This window comes from Leuciscus leuciscus (assembly GCF_965113295.1).
Source record: "Leuciscus leuciscus genome assembly, chromosome: 24".
NCBI lineage: Eukaryota > Metazoa > Chordata > Actinopteri > Cypriniformes > Leuciscidae > Leuciscus > Leuciscus leuciscus.
In genome coordinates, this window is record NC_138723.1 from 3,134,097 (window position 1) to 3,156,214 (window position 22,118).

The 22,118-nt window shown below is 39.5% G+C and overlaps 2 protein-coding genes across 5 annotated transcripts in view; one reads left to right on the forward strand and one right to left on the reverse strand.

The window, feature by feature from the left end:
- The window catches only part of apbb1 (amyloid beta (A4) precursor protein-binding, family B, member 1 (Fe65)), a 128,403-nt gene that overhangs the window by 75,652 nt on the left and 30,633 nt on the right, over positions 1-22,118 (reverse strand). The window lies entirely within an intron of this gene.
- LOC309488945 (E3 SUMO-protein ligase ZBED1-like) lies at positions 12,567-22,113 on the forward strand. 2 transcript variants are annotated; one of them, XM_082157393.1, is made up of 3 exons: positions 12,567-18,991; positions 19,126-19,336; positions 19,445-22,113. In XM_082157393.1, the coding sequence occupies exons 2-3, from the start codon at positions 19,196-19,198 to the stop codon at positions 21,146-21,148; spliced, it is 1,845 nt and encodes a 614-aa protein (XP_082013519.1). In that variant the 5' UTR covers positions 12,567-18,991; positions 19,126-19,195; the 3' UTR covers positions 21,149-22,113. The 2 variants fall into 2 exon arrangements, with proteins under 2 accessions (XP_082013519.1, XP_082013518.1); XM_082157392.1 differs by having other exon boundaries at positions 12,567-19,336.

Sequence of the window (22,118 nt, forward strand, 5' to 3'; positions counted from 1 at the left end):
ACATAAATTGTTTTGTAGAGAATTAATTATTTTCATAAATGAACTTTTTTTAAGATGGGCTTAAATGGTTACAGTGCCATAAAACGCATGCGAACTTTAGCCAGCACAAGCTAACCTTGAATGAAAAAAACGTAACATTTCTCAATGTGGGCACAATGAAAATTACTGATACTTAGGGCCCGTCCACACGGAGACGCGTTTCGCTGTATACGTATACATTTTTTATCGTATTGGTGTTTCGTCCACACGGATCCGGCGTTTTCGGAGACTGAAACCGCTATTTTTTTAAACCGGGTCCCAAGGTGGATAAATCTGAAAACGCCGCCCTTGCGTTTTCGTGTGTACGGCCAATCCGTATATTTTGTGAAACGATGATGTCATCACACCAAGTGTCAACTAGTCAGACACCGTTAAGTCACAGCAACTACATTTATGTTTTTTCATATTGTTCAACAAAGTTCTTGATTAAAAAAGAAAAAAAGAAGCTACTGTGCCTAATATTATTGTTGTATACAGCGCGCAAGGTTTATGCGCGAGCTCCAAGTCTTCTTCTCCGTTTTTAGTGTATGTCTGTGGCAGAATTACAGCGCCACATACTGGTCTGGCATGTATACTACATCGTTTTGAGTCAGTTTCAGTGGTTTCGTGTGTACGCAGATATTTCTTGAGACGACGCCGTGTTTACGGAATTTTATTTTTGAACGGGGAAAAAAAAAATCGGATAGGGAAAGCTCTGGCTTTGTGTGGATGTGGCCTTAGTCCACAGTATATTTAAGCTCCATGCATGTATTTGTAAACATATCTTACATTTGTAAAGGAAAACACTGTCTTTTTTCACCATTACTCACTGTGGAACCATTTAAGCCCACCTTATGTGTTTCAATAAGGAATCCCTCTAATTGCGAACTTTGATACATTTTCTGAAAGTGTTTAATGATAACATTTCTTTGTGTGCTTTTACCTTACTAACCTTTTACCCTTACCTCACTTACTACCTTAATTTACAAATATATTTAGATAGGCCTACAAAAGGGGTGGTGAAAAAATTTGATTATTGATTAATCGCGAGTATGTTATGGACGAGTATGAATCGATTATTCAGTTTTCAAAAATCTATTTTTGATTTGTATAAAAAAATAAATAATTTGCATTATTTTATTTTGTAAAAAATTTTATACCGGAAGTTGAACGCGCCCAGTTCCAGTTAGCAAGCGGGTGTAACGGCAGCCAGAGCGAGTGAGAGCAGGTGTGTAAAATGGAAGAACCAGGAACGAGCAACCAACCGATCCACCCAGCTCCATCTGGGCTCAAAGCAAGCGTGTGGATTCATTTTGGTTTTCATGGCAGGAGCTCTAAACATGTTGATAGAACGCATGCCGCATGTCTGTCGACATTGCCACACTAAACTGAAGTACTGCGGCAATACGAGCAACTTGAGGGCCCACATTTCCCGCTTTCATCCAAAGGAGGCAGGGTGGGTTAAAGACGACCACCTGAAGCCCGTCATCCCACCGAATCAGCGCACTCTCCACGATATGACAAAATTGGCCCCGGGCTCGGAGAGAGCTAAGAAAATCACAACGTCGATATCTTATTTTATAGCTAAAGATATGAGGCCATACAGTGTGGTTGAAAACCAAGGCTTCCGCTACATGGTCCACAGTATGGAGCCAAGGTATGTGATACCATCCCGGAGCTTTTTTACACACAAGTCGATTCCTATTCTTTACAAGGAGACAAAGTTTTTAGTGCAAGTGTCCCTCAAGTCTGCTCCCAGGGTAGCAATAACTTGCGATGCCTGGACCTCCAGAGCCACCGTATCATAAGTGACCGTTACAGCTCATCATGTCAACAGTGAGTGGAAGCTAATTTCATACGTGCTTCAGACGAGAGCTATGGATGATAGCCACACGGGCGCTAATATGTGCGAGTTTCTCAAAGCTGTGGCGGACGAGTGGGGGATAGAGACACACGACCTGGTTCTCGTCACCGACAACGCTTCAAATATGAACGTGGCTGCAGAGCTTGGCAACTTTCTACATATCCGTTGTTACGCTCACACCCTAAACCTCGCCTGCCAACGAGCGCTGAAGTTGCCTGCTGTAGCCCGACTGTTGGGTCGAGTCAGACGGATCACCACCTTCTTCCACCGCAGCACCACAGCCAGTCATGTGCTGGAACAAAAGCAGGCCCTACTCGGTAAGCAAAAGGCTTAAAATTAATTTTAAAAATAAAATTTTTACCTTTGTAATAGAAGTGAATCTATTTTAACGGTTGCATTCAAAGCAAGCTTTTTATTAGTTTCTAAATTACCAGTAGGCTATTTAAAAATATCATTCCTTATATAGGCTACTAGTAATTAGCTTTTCTTCTTTTTTAATTTTACCAGAACTGCCTAAACACAAACTGAAGACAGATGCTCCAACAAGGTGGAATAGTGGCTTTGACATGGTTGATCGGTTCCTTGAACAGCAGCCTGCCATCTGGGATTGTATGGGATTTAAGATTTAATCAGACCTAGTAGCAAGCCAAGGTGTGAAAAATATTTTAGTTAATTGAAATAAAATAAAAAACTAGACTTTAGAATAAAATTATTATAAAAAGATAGTGTACACACAAAACCAACAAAAAAAAAAAAAAAAAAAAAACAGAAAATGTCTTTAGTTTTGTTTGTCAATTTGACACGACAGCCTTGAGGAGGCAGTGGCGCAAAAAGTGGGTATGCGCTATATGCAGCGCATAGGGGCGCAGCACCAGGGGGGCGCCAAAGCGATGGTATTTTTTTTTTTGTATTATTCTATACATAGATGCTGTTGTGCGTTTCTAAATAATTTCTGCATTTGTTGTTAATGTTATATAACTTTTTAGAGGACTAACAGGCTAGAGTAGGATATTCATAAGATTACATCATAGAATTTTGACATAGGGGGATAATATCGCGAGCACGCGGTGGCTCCGTGAGCGCTGAGCGAGCAGGTACAAGTCGAAAAAGATGGATAAAGCAAAAAAGCTGTCGGGACTAAAAATAGAAAAAGAAAGAGGGAAAAGGAGATGGCATGTCAATTGATGTGCCAGCAGCTAAATAAGTGGATGGTCAAAGGCAACAGGTAGGATTTAAAGTGTGACGTCCACGCATGTAGGCTAGGAGATTCCCGGTGGGCCGACGTGCTTTTTGGGCCGATACATCTAATAGGCTATAAAACTCGTACATCGACGGCCCATTCGTTTTGTTTTGCTTAATTGGTGGCGCTGGGTTAGTGCCGTTGTAATGCATTGGTCAACAACAAAAAAAGTCAGCGTTATTTTTATTTTTTTACATTTTTCATTAAACACGTGGATCAGCGGCCCATTGGTTCTTTTCTTGATTGACACTGGGCTGGCCCAATCACATCTTTAATGTGAAGTATAGAAATTAGTACAACTAATTATGAAAGTTTCCTTTATTTTTCAGTGCATTTGTTTTACAATATATGGCTATTACTATCATGGGATTAATATTATAACTATTATTATGTAGTAGTGTAAATGTAGACAGACACTGTTAGCCTACTAAAAAAGGTTTGAATTTTTCTTTGTTTAATTTGCACACTGAATATGGGTTGGATCTTTTAATTTTGAACTCTCAAAGTGCACCAGATTGATGAATTCAACATTAAAAAGCACAACATTTTCTTACGGGGGGCCATGCCCCCCTAACCCCCCTAGAGGGACAGAGGTCCACTCAGCAGTGGATTCATCACTGTGAAGTATAGTTCAATTTTATTCATAAATTACAATTTTGTACTTATTTCATCTGTTAACTATCACTCGTTCCTCACTCATTACACGGCACAGTTATTTATTTCTTTGTTTTTTTTTGTTGTTTTTTTTGGGGGGGGGGGGGCGCCAAAATTGTTGCTGCATACCCCTCTGACATTGGGTAGTTGCGCCCCTGTGAGGAGGCACTGGTGCATGTGTTTGAGACTTAGTCTAAATGACTGAGTCGTTGTGTTGGCGTGAATGGAGAACTCTTATAGCATACAGTGTTAATTCCTTTATTTTAACTTTTCCTGTTCTCAATTCCCATCATCCTTACAGGTGAGGAAAGGTGCGCATGACATCTGCACACTGAGTGAGGGAGACGTGTCCGGCGCTGAACACCTTGTGAAGACCCTCAAGCCCATGAAATTGGCCACCACCACAATGTCTGAGGAAAGCATGCCTACTCTCTCAATCATCGCCCCACTACACACACAGCTCCTGGCCGACTTCACCCCTGCACCAGAGGATGATCCGATGACCCGGGAAATCAAGCATGCCATCCGGGAAGATTTGAGGAAGAGATACACATCTACAAAAGAGAGGCACACACTCCATACAGCATCTTGCCTGGATCCTCGCTTTAAAGCTCTCCCATTCCTTTCAGAGGATGAAAAAGTGGAGACATACAGCAGAGTGACTACAGAGGCTGCATCATCCCTCGAGGTATTCTCTCTTTTGATATTAATAATTCTACTTTTTTTAGAGAATGATTAATTAATGATCTGATTAATAGAATGCTTTGTATCAGTTGTGTGCTTTGTATGCTTTGTGTCTTATTTCACTGCTTCCCTATGTTAGGTGATGAGGCAAGAGGCTGAAGTCCCTGAGGGGGAAGGTGATGACATGGCTGAGGGGCATGATGACGGTGAGGAGGATGATGCAGTTCAGAACGTTTACCAAACATTTAATGTTGCTGTCACCACAGCAGAGCCCAAGTCGGCACACACCAGGGCTGAGGAAGAGGTTTGCATGTATCTGGAGGCCCCTTCACTTCCTCTCACCGATGACCCCCTTGAGTGGTGGAGCACCAACCATCATGTGTATCCTCTCCTAGCTAAGCTGGCCAAACGATATTTATGTATCCCAGGTACGAGCGTTGCTGCAGAGAGAGTGTTCTCCACTGCGGGAGACATCGTGTCAGCACAACGGAGCACACTCACGCCACAACATGTGGACCAGCTGGTCTTCCTCCATAAGAATCTGGTCATTCCAGAGCTATGAATGTTTAGTACAACTTGATTACTCACAAGTTAGTGTGTTGCATTTTGTCACTGTGTTCTACAGTACAGTATATAAGCTGAAGCTACAGTAAGTTGTTCAAAAATGTTCATTTTTTCTTCTTAATGATTAAATTGGACAATTTTCTTCTAGAAAGACAAGGTGTTCAGGTGGAGAAAAAACTTTTTCTATACCTTGACATGTTTCGACTGCAACCTGCAGTCTTCCTCCACCTGAACACCTTGTCTTTCTAGAAGAAAATTGTCCAATTTCTACAGTATGTTGGTTCTGATCTACTTCCTAAAGGAAATAAGCCTTTCATTTATTTGTTATTGTTTAGTTCAACTTGATGAGTCACAACACAATGTGATGTATTCATTTCTGTGTTCTACAGAACATAAACTACATACAAATAATTCAGAAGTTATAACTACACGACACAGAAAGTGCTTTGAGTTGTTGTTACTCAATAAAAGAGTTAAGTAACTCAGCAGCTGACTTTTTTTAATACTGCAATCACTTTGTAGTGTATTTTCGTTTACTGTTGTGAAATGGAAAATCAATAATCGCTAATCGAGAATCGTTAATAATCGAAAATCGACTGTAATCGAATCGGGACTTCAATAATCGTAATCGAATCGAATCGGGAAATCAGACAGATTAACCACCCCTACAAAATACACACATTCATTCAAATGAGATAGAGCTTGTTTTGTCCTAAAGTCCTTTATGTATAACCGGGCATAATTTGGGAGCCAAGCCGACTTAAGGCTCCAGACTCCCGGTGTGGGGGGCCCACTAGGAGGCCCCCCCTAAGCCCAGAGTATGGAGCTCCAACTCGGCTTGGCTCCCGAGATACACCCGGTCTAACCTCCAGCTTGACTCCAGCTACAACTCCAGTCAAGCCAGACCACCGGCCATTAACACCTACCCATTCCATCCAGGGCTCTAATCAAACATTAGCAAAAGGATTTTTTTTAATACTCCCCTGTCACTGAATTAATATATTGATTTTTTTACTACTTTAAAATCAATTCATTTTTAGATTTTGTGAATCAAAGATGATGTGGGCTTATTTGGAACACATGCGGGCTTAAATGGTGCCAAAGTACCAATTAAGCCCAAGCCAGACTTCTGACTTTATTCCTAAATTATCTTATTTTTATATTCTAAAATGTACATCAACTAATTAATACATTTTCAAATGAGAGAGATAAAACTTGCACTTTAACAAATGATTTTTCTTATAAACTACGTCAATATCTTTGAAAAAACCTTGACTTAGATTTTGGTGGGCTTAATGGGTACACTTACCCTAATGCAAGCTACGCACATTTGAAAATGTCAAAGTCACCATGAAATCAATATCAATAACTGACAATTTTGTAATTGAATGTTGCTGTCATGACATTATTTAAGACTCTTGGTTACTGACTAGGTTATTCACTTGCGTCTTGTTTAATTTATCATTACCCTGTGTATTTAAACCTCCCTCAGTTTGCATTCATTGTCGTTTATTGTCTTGATTAGAGAAGAAACGGTATGAACATTTTATCATGGTTTTGCGCGGTTTTGAACATTTTATCACTATCCATGAGCGCACCTGTGTCAGACTGACGGGATTTACAGCAAGTTTTCAAAATCATGATACTCAAACATGGTTTCAATGATAATTAAATTTTAAATGATAATACTAACCGTTAGGACATTTTATCGTGGTTTATCGTGAAAACGGTAATCGGATTAGGATTTTAGGATTAGGAATAGAAAATCTCTTCTTCTTGATAGCATTCTTTAAGCGCATGAGGACACGTCTGCATGCGCTGTTTTCTGTGCTGCGCACTCACAAAGAGTCGCCTCTCATATAGTGCACGGACACATACACAATTATCCTTCCAGTTAATTTATAGCATCAAATAAACATGAATAAACATCAGAAGAATTGTTGTTTCAACCACGGAAAGACGTAGGTACACACCTTTTTTGAAGTTCAAATATCCCCGTAAACAGTCGGTTTTGTCTTGAACGATTGAGAAAGAAAAGCAGTATAGGCCTATGTCTACTGAATCAGTGCACTGACAGCCTATACTCACTGCACCATTAATGTTGATCACAGAACAAAAGAAAATCACTCACTGAACTTTTGTAACTAATTAGCTTAATATTTGATTTGCCTGTTGTTCAGTGCTGACCTCTCCAACATGAGTGTGTGTATGCGACCTTGAGATGCGTTCCCCGTCAAACATCATTTATCCTTACTTTCGTAATTTTGTTTAACATTTTTTCTGGATTTCTTGATCTTTATATGATTTTTTTTTTTATTCGTATGCTATTCGTTTTTATACATATTTGTTCTGCAGACGAAAAAATTTAACTATCCTGTTAATTCAGAATAGCAGAGATATATCCAATTGAAAAAAATATTATAATCAAGTAGCCTAGGCCTTTTTTATTTTGGTTTGCAGGCTAATAAAAGATCATCAGAAAAACAAATGGTAGAAGTAACTTTACCCGTTTCTGAATATTAATTTAAATGTTGCACATAATAAATAGGCTTAATCAAAAAGCACAAACATGCTTTTTGAAACATTAAAATTAAAATTTCGTTAAATTGCAAACGGATGAAGAAATTGTGTGGCTTTGAATATCTCATGCACGGGTTCGGAGTTTACAATGTTGGCAGCTCCGTTACAGTAGGCTATATTTGGAGCGTTACTTTGCTTTAGATAAAAAAAATTAATATCATTTAATGAATTCTGTTTCAAAATAAATAGTAAAGCAGTCATTTTTATTTGGTAAGCGGCTTAAGGCAGAACAATCCTCCCATCCACCATAGATAATTTCTCAAATTGCTTATCTAATCTGTCTCAGCTGCTGCCTGAACCCAAACAAACAGATGAACTAGAAGAACTAACTAGCACTATGAGCACCATTCTCTCTAGAACATTGGATGTGGTTGCACCTATTAAATTAAAAAAGGTCAGAGAGAAAAATAAAGCACCATGGTATAACAATACTACGCATGTTTTAAAGAGAGAAACCCGTATTTTAGAGCGTAAATGGAAACAAACTAATTTAGAGGTCTTTAGAATCGCGTGGAAAGACAGTATGTCGCGTTATAAAAAGGCCCTAAAAGCTGCCAGGGCTGAGCACCTCCGCAAACTAATAGAAAACAACCAAAACAATCCAAGGTTTCTATTTAACACCGTGGCTAGACTAACAAATAAACAGACGTCACCCGAACAAAATATCCCGTTACAGTTCAGTAGTAATGATTTCATGAACTTCTTCACTGAGAAAATAGAAAGCATCAGAACCACAATTATAAACGTTCAATCTTCAATCGCGCCTTATAATTCCGCTTCAATTATCACCCCGAAAGAACAATTACAGTGCTTTACAACTATAGAACAAAAAGAGTTAAATAAACTTATCACTTCATCTAAAACAACAACATGTTTATTAGATCCTATACCAACTAAACTACTGAAAGAAGTGTTACCTGTAGTGGAAGAGCCTCTCCTCAATATTATTAACTCGTCTTTATCTTTAGGTCATGTTCCAAGAACATTTAAACTGGCAGTTATAAAACCTCTCATTAAGAAACCACAATTAGATCATAATAATCTAGCAAATTATAGACCCATTTCAAATCTTCCATTTATGTCTAAAATATTAGAAAAAGTGGTGTCCGCTCAACTGGGATCTTTCTTGCAACAAAATGATATCTATGAAAAGTTTCAGTCTGGATTCAGACCGCATCATAGCACTGAAACTGCGCTCGTTAAAATCACAAATGATTTACTTTTAGCTTCTGACCAAGGCTGTATCTCAATACTAGTTTTACTTGATCTTAGTGCTGCGTTCGATACTATAGATCACACAATACTCTTAGATCGACTACAAAATTATACTGGTGTTCAAGGACAAGCACTAAGCTGGTTCAAATCATACCTATCTGACCGCTACCATTTTGTCTATTTAAATGGAGAAAAATCGATCATAACTCCAGTAAACTATGGAGTGCCGCAGGGATCTGTATTAGGCCCTCTGTTATTTTCAATATATATGATGCCACTTGGAAATATTATAAGGAAACATGGAATTAGTTTCCATTGTTATGCTGATGACACTCAAATATATATTTCATCACGGCCGGATGAAAACGCTACATTTTCCAAATTGACAGAGTGTGTTAACCTGTTAACCCTCACCAGTGCGTCGGCGCACTGAAGCGTTTTTTTATTTATTTAGTTCAAAGTTACTATCAGATTAAATGTTTTACCTTGACAAACTATACATCATTAAAAAGATATAAGACTCAAGTTTCAGTATTTGACAACTATTGTATTCTGAGAAACTTATAGTGACAGTTATGTCTTATTTTGTGTCAGGAGTTATGAAATGGAAAAATGCGTTGATACCTTTAATATGATTTATGAGCGTCAGCTGGTCCATTCAGAAAAAAAAACTCCGTGCTGTTGTCATGACAGCGATTCACAAAACAACGTCCCTCAGGGCTTTTAGCTAAAAAATGTGCAGACTTGGAGAAATATTGATATATTCTCATAGATTCACATCATATTTCTATAGACAGGAATAATATTTATTGAATTTATACCCAAATGCGTCGATGTAATCATTATGAGCGCTTCTTACTGAGATGTGCTGTGTTTTCAATTCATACCTATAGCCTGAGGGCGCTATATGCACAAAAATACTCCATATATGGAACATGAAGAAGAGACATAATCATGTGACCTTCAAGGACGTCACTGATAGCAGCTACACACAAAGCTAACACAGAGATCGCTGTAATATGCAGATATAGACGTTTTGAAGACAATAAACATCATTGCAAATGATATTTGATATTTGAGTGTTCTTCAAGCAATGCCAGGTATTTTTATAATAATAGATTATATTTATAATGTTATGCTAATCGATATAGACTTTATCATCGTGCATACTATAAATAATATATTTTCTTTCTGATTTTTTTTTATCTGAAGCCAAATTAGATCACAGAAGATTATTTAAAACAATCGACTTGAGTTATGAAATAAGTTTGAAGCACAAACATAGTTTTAATCTCATAAATGGTCGTGTATTGATGGTGTGCTAAGCTAACATGCTAGCTAGCTCAGGTGCACCTGTCACCTAGAAGTTATTCTTTTATGGGGTTTTTTTCTAAATAGTAATGCTTTTCTGAAATGTTTTAGTGCATTTGATACAGTTTCAAATATAAGTGAGAACTTTGATAAAATAAATTAGGGATTGAAACCCTATGAATAGCCTGTGAATAGCCAGTCGTTAGTAACTACACTGCTCAAAAAAATTAAAGGAACACTTTGAAAACACATCAGATCTCAATGGGGAAAAATGTCATGCTGGATATCTATACTAATATGGACTGGGTAATGTGTTATGAACGAAAGGATGCCACATCGTTTGATGGAAATGAAAATGATCAACCTACAGAGGATTGAATTCAAAGACACCCCGGAAATCTAAGTGAAAAAATGATGTAGCAGGCTTGTCAATTTTGCTGAAATTTCATTGCAGCAACTCAAAATGGTACTCAGTAGTTTGTATGGCCCCCACGTGCTTGTATGCATGCCTGACAACGTCGGGGCATACTCCTAATGAGACGACGGATGGTGTCCTGGGGTATTTCCTCCCAGATCTGGACCAGCGCATCACTGAGCTCCTGGACAGTCTGAGGTGCAACCAGGTGATGTCAGATGGACCGAAACACAATGTCCCAGAGGTGTTCTATTGGATGTAGGTCAGGTGAGCGTGGTGGCCCTTCAATGGTGTCATTCCTTCATCCTCCAGGAACTGCCTGCATGCTCTCGCCACATGAGGCTGGGCATTGTTGTGCACCAGGAGGAACCCAGGACCCACTGCACCAGCATAGGGTCTGACAATGGATCCAAGGATTTCATCCCGATACCTAATGGCAGTCAGGGTGCCATTGTCTAGCCTGCAGAGGTCTATACATCCCTCCATGGATATGCCTCCCCAGACCATCACTGACCCACCACCAAACCGGTCATGCTGAACGATGTTACAGGCAGCATAACATTCTCCACGGCTTCTCCAGACCCTTTCCTGTCTGTCACGTGCTCAGGGTGAACCTGCTCTCATTTGTGAAAACCACAGGGCACCAGTGGCGGACCTGCCAATTCTGGTGTTCAATGGGAAATGCCAATCGAGCTCCCTGGTGCTGGGCAGTGAGCACGGGGCCCACTAGAGGACGTCGGGGCCTCAGGCCACCCTCATGAAGTCTGTTTCTGATTGCTTGGTCAGAGACATTCACACCAGTGGCCTGCTGGAGGTCATTTTGTAGGGCTCTGGCAGTGCTCATCATGTTCCTCCTCGCACAAAGGAGCAGATACCGGTCCTGCTGATGGGTTAAGGACCTTCTACGGCCCTGTCCAGCTCTCCTAGAGTAGCTGTCTGTCTTCCTGGAATCTCCTCCATGCTCTTGAGACTGTGCTGGGAGACACAGCAAACCTTCTGGCAATGGCACGTATTGATGAGCCATCCTGAAGGAGCTGGACTGCCTGCGCAACCTCTGTAGGGTCCAGGTATCGCCTCATGCTACCAGTAGTGACACTGACCCTAGCCAAATGCAAAACTGGTGAAAAACAGTCCGAAAAGATGAGTAGGGAAAAAAATTTCAGTGGCCTCCACCTGTAAAACCATTCCTGTTTTGGGGGTTGTCTCACTGTTGCCCATCTAGTGGACCTGCTGTTAATGTCATTAACACTAAAGCAGCTGAAACTGATTACCAACCCCCTCTGTTACTTAACTGACCAGATCAATATCCCAGGAGTTTAACTGACTTGATGATATTCTCTGATTAAAAAGTGTTCCCTTTATTTTTTTGAGCAGTGTATAATGCAGACAAAAGATATGCATATTTAGATCCATAACCAGGCTGGAGGTGTGTGAATGTGTACTGGGGAGACTGAGACTGAATGGGGCTCGTTTGCACCACAAAACAATAGAGACAATAGACTGAATAGATGATTTAGATGATGACTAAACATCAGTAGCATTTTTAGAGTCTAATCAAAATAAAGTAATTTGACATGATCTTGAAAAACATTTAACCAAATACAGAGTTTTAGACTTATCATTTTCAGATTTTAAATATAACATGGTCACACATATGGCTTTAGCTGCAGTGCATTTCTAGATTGCTCCAGGGCCCACTTCAATTTTATTTTCATGAATATGTTTAATAAAAATAAATTTCTAATAACTTTACAAAACTTTGAAGCTATTTAAAAAATGTTTTTTTCATTATGACAATAATTAATTCTACATTTACAATAAACTACCAGGTGTCAGCTTTCAAATGAGATCATACTTGTGCTTTTAGTGCAAAGGGTTCATGAACTGTATCTGTTTCAGTTTGGGTATGTCATTTCTGGGGTTTTTTCAAAAGTGGCGTTGCAGCTTAACAGGTTAAAGATATAAAAGATTGGATGACGCGTAATTTTCTTTTATTAAATCCAGACAAGACAGAGGTAATACTTATCGGTTCAAAAAAACGCCCACAAAACCTCGCACAATACAACTTTAACATCATAGGATGTCCTGTTACTTTATCCTCTACAGTAAAAGACCTGGGTGTTATACTCGATTGCAACCTGTCTTTTGAAAATCATATTTCATATGTTACAAAAACAGCATTTTTCCACCTTAAAAACATTGCTAAGCTACGTAATATGCTATCAGTTTCTGATGCAGAAAAGTTAGTTCATGCATTCATGACCTCGAGACTGGATTACTGTAATGCTTTATTAGCTGGTTGTCCTGCATCCTCAATAGAGCATCACAGTCCCGCCCACAGCCGGTGCCGGAAGTAAAAATTCAATACAATTTCTCCATTGACAGTTGGGGTATAAGCCATAAAAACGTAACCATACATGGTAGACTTAAAACCAGCTACGGCTGTACTAAGCGATTGTATATGCTCATATAACCGCCAAAAGTTCATGGGGCACTAACCTTGTTTTGAGATAAATGCCTTTTATTCGCGATGTCTTGGAGAAGTACTTCATTACCCACAATCCTAAACAATCCCACAGTGATGCATCTGATTGGTGGAGCTCGTGTAAACCCCGCGAAAGTTCGTGAAGACTCAAGATAAATAGAAAAAAAAAAAAAAACTGTTGCGTTTTTTTGCACTGTATCACTGATGTGACATTTGAACCGAGGAGTCTTCATATATGGTATGAGTCATATCAAGCATTTTATGATGCCACTGTCAAAACAATATTTAGCTTAGGCATACCCAGAGCCATAGAGAGCTCTTCATGCATTTACTGAACATTTGTGTAATAATTTATGGCAAGTTAATAAACTGAATATGATGCACTTTCTGGTTTGCTGACCTTCACTTTTTAATTTTCACTTGTTGTTATTAAGAAAATACATTAAATGTTATTAAAATTAAGGATGAACTATAACTTCATGAATAAAATGAGCATGGATCACAAGTGGGAAATTGTTGAGGCATTTGTCAGCAACCTGCCCGTGGGCCGCTGAAACTGATGAGCAGAACGCCGCGCGGACTGCCAGATCTGCACCCGTGAGCCGCGGACCACCAGCCATGCTTTCCAGTCTATTTACACAATTACTACTGAAAGAACTGCTATAAACGGCACAAGAAAAAGTTCGCGTGGCTGTCGTCAGATTTTAAAGTCGCTCTAAAGGCTCTTTCGCGGTTGTGGCTTCAGTCGACTTCAGTGAGGCGCGGTGGTTTATGGGATGAGTAGTTCCTTCGCTCGGAAATGAAAATATGTACACAGTCTTGTACCTTTGACTTTTTTTGGATTTTCTCGCCGTTTTTTCACTCGAAATGATATGTTGTATGCCTATGAGTTCAGCCGTAGCTGGTTATCCTCAGACATGCTCTAAAACTCTTTAGATACGGATTTTCGAAAACGTCAATGGGAGAAATGAATGGGAAATTTACTTCCGGCACCGAAGCGCTCTCGGGCTGTGGGCGGGACTGTGATGCTCTATAAACAAGCTACAGTTAGTCCAAAATGCCGCCGCTATAGTTCTTACGAGATCAAGAAAACATGATCATATAACACCGATTTTATCATCACTGCATTGGTTACCTATAAAGTTCCGTATTAATTACAAGGTATTGCTACTGACTTATAAAGCCCTAAACGGCTTAGCTCCAGTCTATTTAACGGATATTCTATCGCCCTATAATCCATCGCGCTCTTTAAGATCACTAAATTCAAGGCTTTTGGTCATACCTAGGATATCCAGAACCACCAAAGGAGGGAGAGCATTTTCATATTTGGCTCCAAAACTCTGGAATAGTCTTCCTGATACTGTTCGTTGCTCAGACTCGCTCTCCCAGTTTAAAACTAGATTAAAGTCGCATCTCTTCAGCCAGGCATTCATATAATCCTACAGTTCAAACTACAATCCGGCCTCTATCCAATGCCAGAGGAGAACTGGCCCCCGACTGAGCCTGGGTTCTCCCAAGGTTTTTTTCTCTCCATTAAGGCACCTGATGGAGTTTTAGGACACCATTAGGTCACTTGATGGAGTTTTTCGGTTCCTTGCCACTGTTGCCTTTGGCTTGCTCAGTTGGGGATATTTTGGGGATATTTAATTTAATTTGATCAATCAATAAATTCCTCTTGAAACAAACTTTGTTGTATTATTTTAATTTAATACTGTGAAGCTGCTTTGATCCAATCTGTATTGTGAAAAGCGCTATACAAATAAACTTGACTTGACTTGACTTAAGGTGACCTTGGAACTCTAAAACCAAAAAGGAGGAAAAAAACCTAAATGTTTTTGCTCATGCAGAATGAAACAATTCGTTTTTAATTCCTAATTTTAGACAAATAACAAATATATTATAGTTGAACATAAGTTTGAAACAGCGCTACACATTATAATAAGGAAATTAAACTTATTAAATCAGGTGATATCGCCCAAAAAAAGAAAGAGAAACATCGGACCTTATGAAAAACAAATAGGCAAGACACCTTGCTATAACATCAACATGCATTCACCATTCTTACAATCACCAAATTGTGTTCTGTTCAGTTGTATTTAACATTTCTCCTCGCAAAATGAAATTCGTTTCAAACACAGATGTGATAAGAACAGTATGGAAATTATTAGCAACACTAACACAACAGCAAAGCTAATGTTTTATGCTCGTTTAAGCTCAAACTGACCAAAGTAAAAACTTTAACGTTTCAATCATTAAATTAAACTAGCTGAATCGCAGGCTATCATTAGATAAACTGCAGCCAAACTCAACATGACTTGTGTTAGCGGTGTATGTCGGCAGTGATGTCTCCAGCGGTGCATGTTGGGGGCGGGGCTTGGGTAGACGATATAATCTGATATCGCAATATTTTTAAGGCGATTATCGATAAAAAATAATAATAATTACATATCGCCCAGCCCTACTACAAAGAAATCTCTAATGTTAATTTAAATTGGTCATGGCTTTTCTTGAAAAACAAAGACAATCTGATGGTCGTTGTGGGAGAAGTCACACTGCTGGACAGAGTCAAATCTTCTGACACTGCCAGAATTTCATCTGAGGTAAAATGTTATCACAACGGTCATTAATCGGCTGTCGGTGAACACGTCAAACTAACGATCAAAGACTTCAGATTTTAGCCTATGATCAGAGGAATCTTTTAGGATTTGCAAAATTTGTCACAGACGGCCAAAATCACATAGTGTGAATCCGGCTTAGATCAAATGTACTGACGGTTAGTATTATCGTTCAAAATTTAATTATCATTAAAACCGTGCTTGATTATCGCGATTTTAATAACTCTCTGTAAATCCTGTCCAGCCAGCAACAGTCTGGCGCAGGCGCAGCGCGCAATGTTGTTGTTGTTTTTATTGGAGAAGGAATGGCGGAAGGCAGTGACCGTGCTCTGGATATTTTTCAGCCTTTTAAGAGGACCAAATCTGAGCTGTGGTCATATTTTGGCTTTTACAAAAGTCCTGAGTGAAACTTAATAGAGGATGGTCACTACAATAGGGGGGAAACACTTCAGATCTGCCGAGTCGTCTTGTGTGACCATCACCCACTGTTTATAGCGAACGCAAGGCAAGTTAACTTTGACCTCAATACCAAAACTACGTCTGGGAAATAATTGGGCACAAAATGTTGTTTTGAGTTGAAATATTTGATCTCACTCACTTTAAATAAACGTGAAGCTTCCGGAGAAAAGTTTGCAGCAAGTGGCTTTGAGACAAAGACGAACGAACAAGTTCAAACAAGACTATTAAAGGAACACTCCACCGTTTTTTTAAATAGGGCTTATTCACATTCTTTCATACATTTAGATAGGTGGGCAAATGCATTTTTGTCTCAGTGCATGCATTGTTTTAGTTTGACAGGGTCGGCGCTAGCTTAGCTTAGCACAATGAATGGAATCCTTTGTTGCCAGCTAGCATGTCCTGAGTAAAAGTGTTAAAAAAAATATAAAAAAAACACGTAATTACTTCTTGTGGCCTGCGTATTCACAACGAGTACAAATAGCAATGCAGATTAACACTAGGTGATTTCCTAGGCAGATATTGACTTGGGACTATATTATGGGGAAGCACAGGCGAAGCACAGCTACTTAGGCGAAGCACTGCTACTTGGGCGCAGAGATATCACGCAACACATGAAATCCCACGACTTCTGTCAACATACCGGTGTGAATAGTAGCTGCCTGGCTATTTTCCCTACAGTACATGAATGGCGATGAACATGGCTGATTTTGTGTGAGCCAGAACCATACCTATATGTACAAGAGTTTACAGAAAATGAGTGGAAATAGAACGACAGGAGGAGGTTGCGATCACTCAACAGCCTGTGTCACAACTACCAAGGATTTCACGGCGCTGATCCATCCTGCAGTACTCGGTTTTTTTTTTCCCGGTGTGATAAAGTGAACTGGAAAAAACGCCCCACGCCGAATGGACCAAATGGACAGCTGTCCACAGAGTAAGTGATTATTTTAAACATGACACATGTATAGTAAACTGCTTGTAGCCTTCTCCTCTCTAGTAGTTATACTAAAACTCCTGAGTCAAAAGAACCAGGCTAACTCGGTGAGAGAAATATAGCTAACTCAGCCCTCAGTCATTTCATTTTACAGGTAACGATAACAGCGATTTTTATTTTAGTTTGGTTGTTCATGCTAAACAGGTTGAATTCAACATGAGGTTATACTAGAGAAGGCTAACGTTATTTGAACCGTAGTCTATATAAGTTACAGCTTCTCAGCATCTATTTTACAACCGAATAAAGACACAGATTAACATAAGGAAGAGTAATAAAAGACAACTTACATGTGCACTTTGTTCTGCCTGTGCTTTGAAAATAACGTTAGATGATGGGACAGCCGTATGTTTCAGACGTAGTACCGTCTTTCTGGGCCCATATTCCATTTTTTCAATGTAACTTAGTCCTCCGGTGCAAAATGCTCTTCGCAAACACGATACTGTTTGATTTTGTAGAGAGGCGTTGAAGTACAGATCTCCAGAGCAGCTAGCCATTTATTTCTCAGTTCCACATTCGATGGAATTCTGTGAAACATTACATTCGTGTATGTCCTTTGCTTGTTCTCACAACTTTTGCTTCGCAGGTAATTACCATCTTTGCAATAACCGTAACTTCTCAAAATAAACAATCCAAAAGCGAAGACACTCGGTGCAGGTCACGCGTGTTGTTCTTCTTCTTCTGTGTTTTGACTCGTTGCAATGCACACCGGTATGTTGACGGAAGTCGTGGGATTTCATGTGTTGCGTGATCTCTGCGCCCAAGTAGCAGTGCTTCGCCTAAGTTGCTGTGCTTCGCCTGTGCTTCCCCATAATATAGTCCCAAGTCAATATCTGCCTAGGAAATCACCTAGTGTTAATCTGCATTGCTATTTGTACCCGTTGTGAATACGCAGGCCACAAGAAGTAATTACGTGGGGTTTTTTAATTTTTTTTTATCACTTTTACTCAGGACATGCTAGCTGGCAACAAAGGATTCCATTCATTGTGCTAAGCTAAGCTAGCGCCGACCCTGTCAAACTAAAACAATGCATGCACTGAGACAAAAATGCATTTGGCCACCTATCTAAATGTATGAAAAAATGTGAATAAGCCCTATTTCAAAAAACGGTGGAGTGTTCCTTTAAGAGTGACATTTAAGGGGTAATAATGTATATCATTGTACACTTATTACACAGATTTTTTTTACCACATAATTACGGGGACATATGGAATTGAGATTCAATGTTTTGAATCTTACCTGTTTATAAATCCATATACAGCGTACAAAACAATCGTCCAAAAACGGAGACGCAAGTCGGCAAGTTGTATTTGAATGAAACGAGAGAGCGCGTCCGTTGCGATACATGGATGTGTGCGGTGTTATAATGCGTTGCTATTGATGACGGTCATCATAAGGAAGGAAGTGCCACAGAATATAATCTTGCTTAAAGTGCGTAGAGCTGCTCGTTTTATTTGTTGATTTTGAAATATTGAACTGTCTTCAGTGTGTGCATCAGTTCTTTTTGAACACTTTCATCTCGTTTTAACAAAACCATGATAATATTGATAATCACAGTAATTTTGGTCACTATAATCGTGATATGAAATTTTCATACTGTCCCATCCCAAAGAACAAAACGTTAATAAACGTAGGAAGACAACACTTAAGTTTTGTAACTTAATTCAATACTGATATAATACACGACAAAAGCTTCAGCAATTACTGTGATATGAAAATTTGATAGTCACATGTCTAGGGCTGTCCCCGAATAGTCGAAGATTCGATGCATCGATATGCGGAGCCTGATTCGACCACCGATCTCACAGTCGAATCTTCGCGGGTGAAACGAGCATCATACCATTTTGGCAATATGGGGGTGCTCAATGTCTAATTGCACACAGAACTACTGGTTTTGTACGGATATATTAAGTTATATACAGCCTTTAATTATGATAATGCAGTAAAAACAAAAGTGAAAAGAAAAAAGCGTTCAATAAATATTTTTAACGTGTTTGTGAATAAATCCAACCACCCCTGCCCTGTGACAGATTTAAGTTTCACTTTCCCTGATCCATGACGAGACGAGGACCATCTTGACGGCAGGGATTAGGCTACTTAATGTCTGGATTAAGAAAATCTAAAGTGTGGATGCACTTTGAAATGGTAAAAGATGATCCAAAAAAAGTAAAATGCAAGTTGTGCCAACAGCTCATGTCGTACCACTCATCAACAACAAATATGGCTTTCCACTTAAAACGGGTAAGTTTCTTACTAATAAAGACGGTTCACTCTTTCATAATGGCGCTTTTAATTTACGAATAGTAATATCATACGTTGGGACTTAAAATATGTTCGTAATTTTTTTAGATCCACCCACAGTATCAGACTGACGACGGCAGTTCATCTAGTAGCAGTACCGGAGCTGCGCCAAAATTAACTCAAAGAAAGCTAGATTTGAGGCCACCATTGTCCGAGAAAAGGAAAAGAGAAATCACGGACAAAATTGCAGAGTTTATTGCGCTCGACATGAGGCCAGTGAATGTTGTGGATGGTGACGGTTTTAAAGAATTAATGCGCACACTTGAGCCAGGATACACAGTTCCCAAAAGAGAGACGGTTATGCATGCGGTGGATGCAAAATACGCGTCCATACGCGCGGAGGTTTACATGTTAATAAACAATTGCAAAGCAGTCAGCCTCACCACAGATATTTGGACCTCGCTGCAAATGGAGGCATATCTTACAGTTACAGCCCACTTTATTACTGAAGCCTGGCGACTGGAAAATTTTGTGTTAGCAACAAAAAAAATGGAGGAAAGTCATACAGCAGAACATATTTCACAAACACTGAAAGAAGTCATTTCTGATTGGGACATTCCAGGTACTAAGATCGTTTCTGTTGTCCATGACAATGCAACGAATATGGTTGCATGCACCAATCAACTGGCCCAAGACCCATCGTGGGGAACTGTACAGGGAGTCCGTTGTGCGGGGCATACACTGCAATTGTGCATTAACAGCGCATTAAAGAAAGACCCCGTGTGTCGCACTGTTGCTGCTGCAAGGCGCCTTGTTTCACACTTCAAAAAAAGCGCAAAGGCCACCACAGCACTTGCAGAAAAACAAAGAGAACTGAATGTTGCAGAGCATAAACTTGTACAAGATGTTGCCACTCGATGGAATTCTGTCTATCTTATGCTCGATCGCCTGTTAGAACAAAGGGGTGCAGTTTCAGCTGTGCTGACGGATTCAACTGTCAGCAAACGGTCCGACCGCGATCTAGAGCTCACAACATCCCAGTGGAGAATGGCAGAGGACATAGTCAATGTTCTCAAGCCAATGATCAAACTGACAGAGCTTTTGTCACAAGATATGAACACATCTCTGTCTGCCACTGTTCCGATGCTTATGAACATTAAGAAACGACACTTGGTGGTACATGAAGACGACAGCGCTGTTACCAAGACCCTCAAGATTACCCTGACCGAGGAGATTGACAGACGATGGGAGCTTAAAGGCCGTCTTTTGGAGAGCAGTATTTATATCAAGGCTGCAATTCTTGACCCACGTTTTAAGAAGCTTTCTTTTTTCACTGATGATGAGCAAAGGAATGAGGCATATACTGTGGTGGAAAATCTGGCTGAGAGTTTAGCTGCCAGGCCTGTACAGGAGGTAGGTGATGACAGTGAATTGGTGGAGGAGTGTGATACTGCAGGCCCTTCAAGACAAGAAAAAGAGAAAGACCAAGTGATGTCGATGCTGTTGTCCAGTGATGAAGAGGAGCAACAGCCAGGGGACAGTGAGATGAAGGCTTATTTAAAGGACACTACAAAAAGCAGTACAGGACCACTGGAATGGTGGCAAAAGAACGAGGAGAGATACCCAAAGCTGTCCATGGCCGCAAAGAGATTCCACAGCATCCCATCTACTTCCACACCATCAGAAAGAATTTTCTCCAAGGCTGGATTTATTATCAGTAAAACCAGGAGCGCACTGCTGCCGGCCAACGTTGACAAGTTGGTTTTCCTCGCACACAATTTGAAAAGACTCAAACGCACACAAGCAGAGTGAAAGACTGGATTTTTTTCGATCGGGTAGGGTACAATTGTTTTCAAACATTTCAGCCGTTTTCTAATTTTAATTGGCTGTGAACATGTTTAGCTAAAAAACTGCCAGATTGCGTTTATTGTTGTTTCGGCAGTTAAAAAGAGAGCGTTCACAATTCTGACTTAACTTTCGTTGTTCTAATAATTTATTTCGTTTTATTTTATTTATTGATCACTCAGGGTTACCTAATTTAACTGTGGTTTGTGTTTTTTTTTTTTTTTTTTTTTTTTTTATGTTCCCCTGCACTTTGGCATTTTGCACACATTTGTTATGCTCCCTGTGACTTGATTCTGACTTTATTTCGTTTTTTTTTTTATTTATTTTTTTTATTAGAAATGTATAATCTGTTCTAATTAAATTCTTTAAATTAATGCTTTTTTTTGTGTCGATGTTGCGCTGCACTGAAAGCATGCTGGCACAGGCAATTTTGCCGATTTCATTTCATTTCGCAAAATGTGAAATGCAAATCCTAGAGAGTTTTTTTTTTTAGGTTTATTTATCAAAATGTTCTTTTATTATTTGTCTGATGTTCTGTATTTCGATCGCGGCTTTAGAATATTATGAGAAAACGTTTACAAATGTTTATCCACCACATTACCCTTTTTATTTAAACCTAAATAAGTTCGTATGTCAGTTGGCAGGCAGTTTTGGTCGCTTTATTAAAAGTTGTTGCTGTGTGCAGTGTGTAAAATAAAATAAAAATAGTTTTACCCTCCTGCTGACTATAGTGTCGTGCCCCTCCCAACCCATTCACACACACACATAGATGATTCGACTATCGGTCGACTATAGAAAGATTCGAAAATTCTGATTCGACTATGAAAATTCATGGTCGGGGACAGCCCTACACATGTCTAAGTTCTACCAAACATAGCCAATGTCTGTTTTAATCATTCATCCATTCAAGTTTTAACAATTTCCAGACATATGCACC

Coding starts and splice junctions, on each gene's coding strand:
- LOC309488945 (XM_082157392.1), top strand. CDS start 19,196: ATGTCTGGATTAAGAAAATCTAAAGTGTGGATGCACTTTGAAATGGTA. Junction 19,337..19,444: donor TGGCTTTCCACTTAAAACGG/GTAAGTTTCTTA, acceptor TAATTTTTTTAG/ATCCACCCACAGTATCAGAC.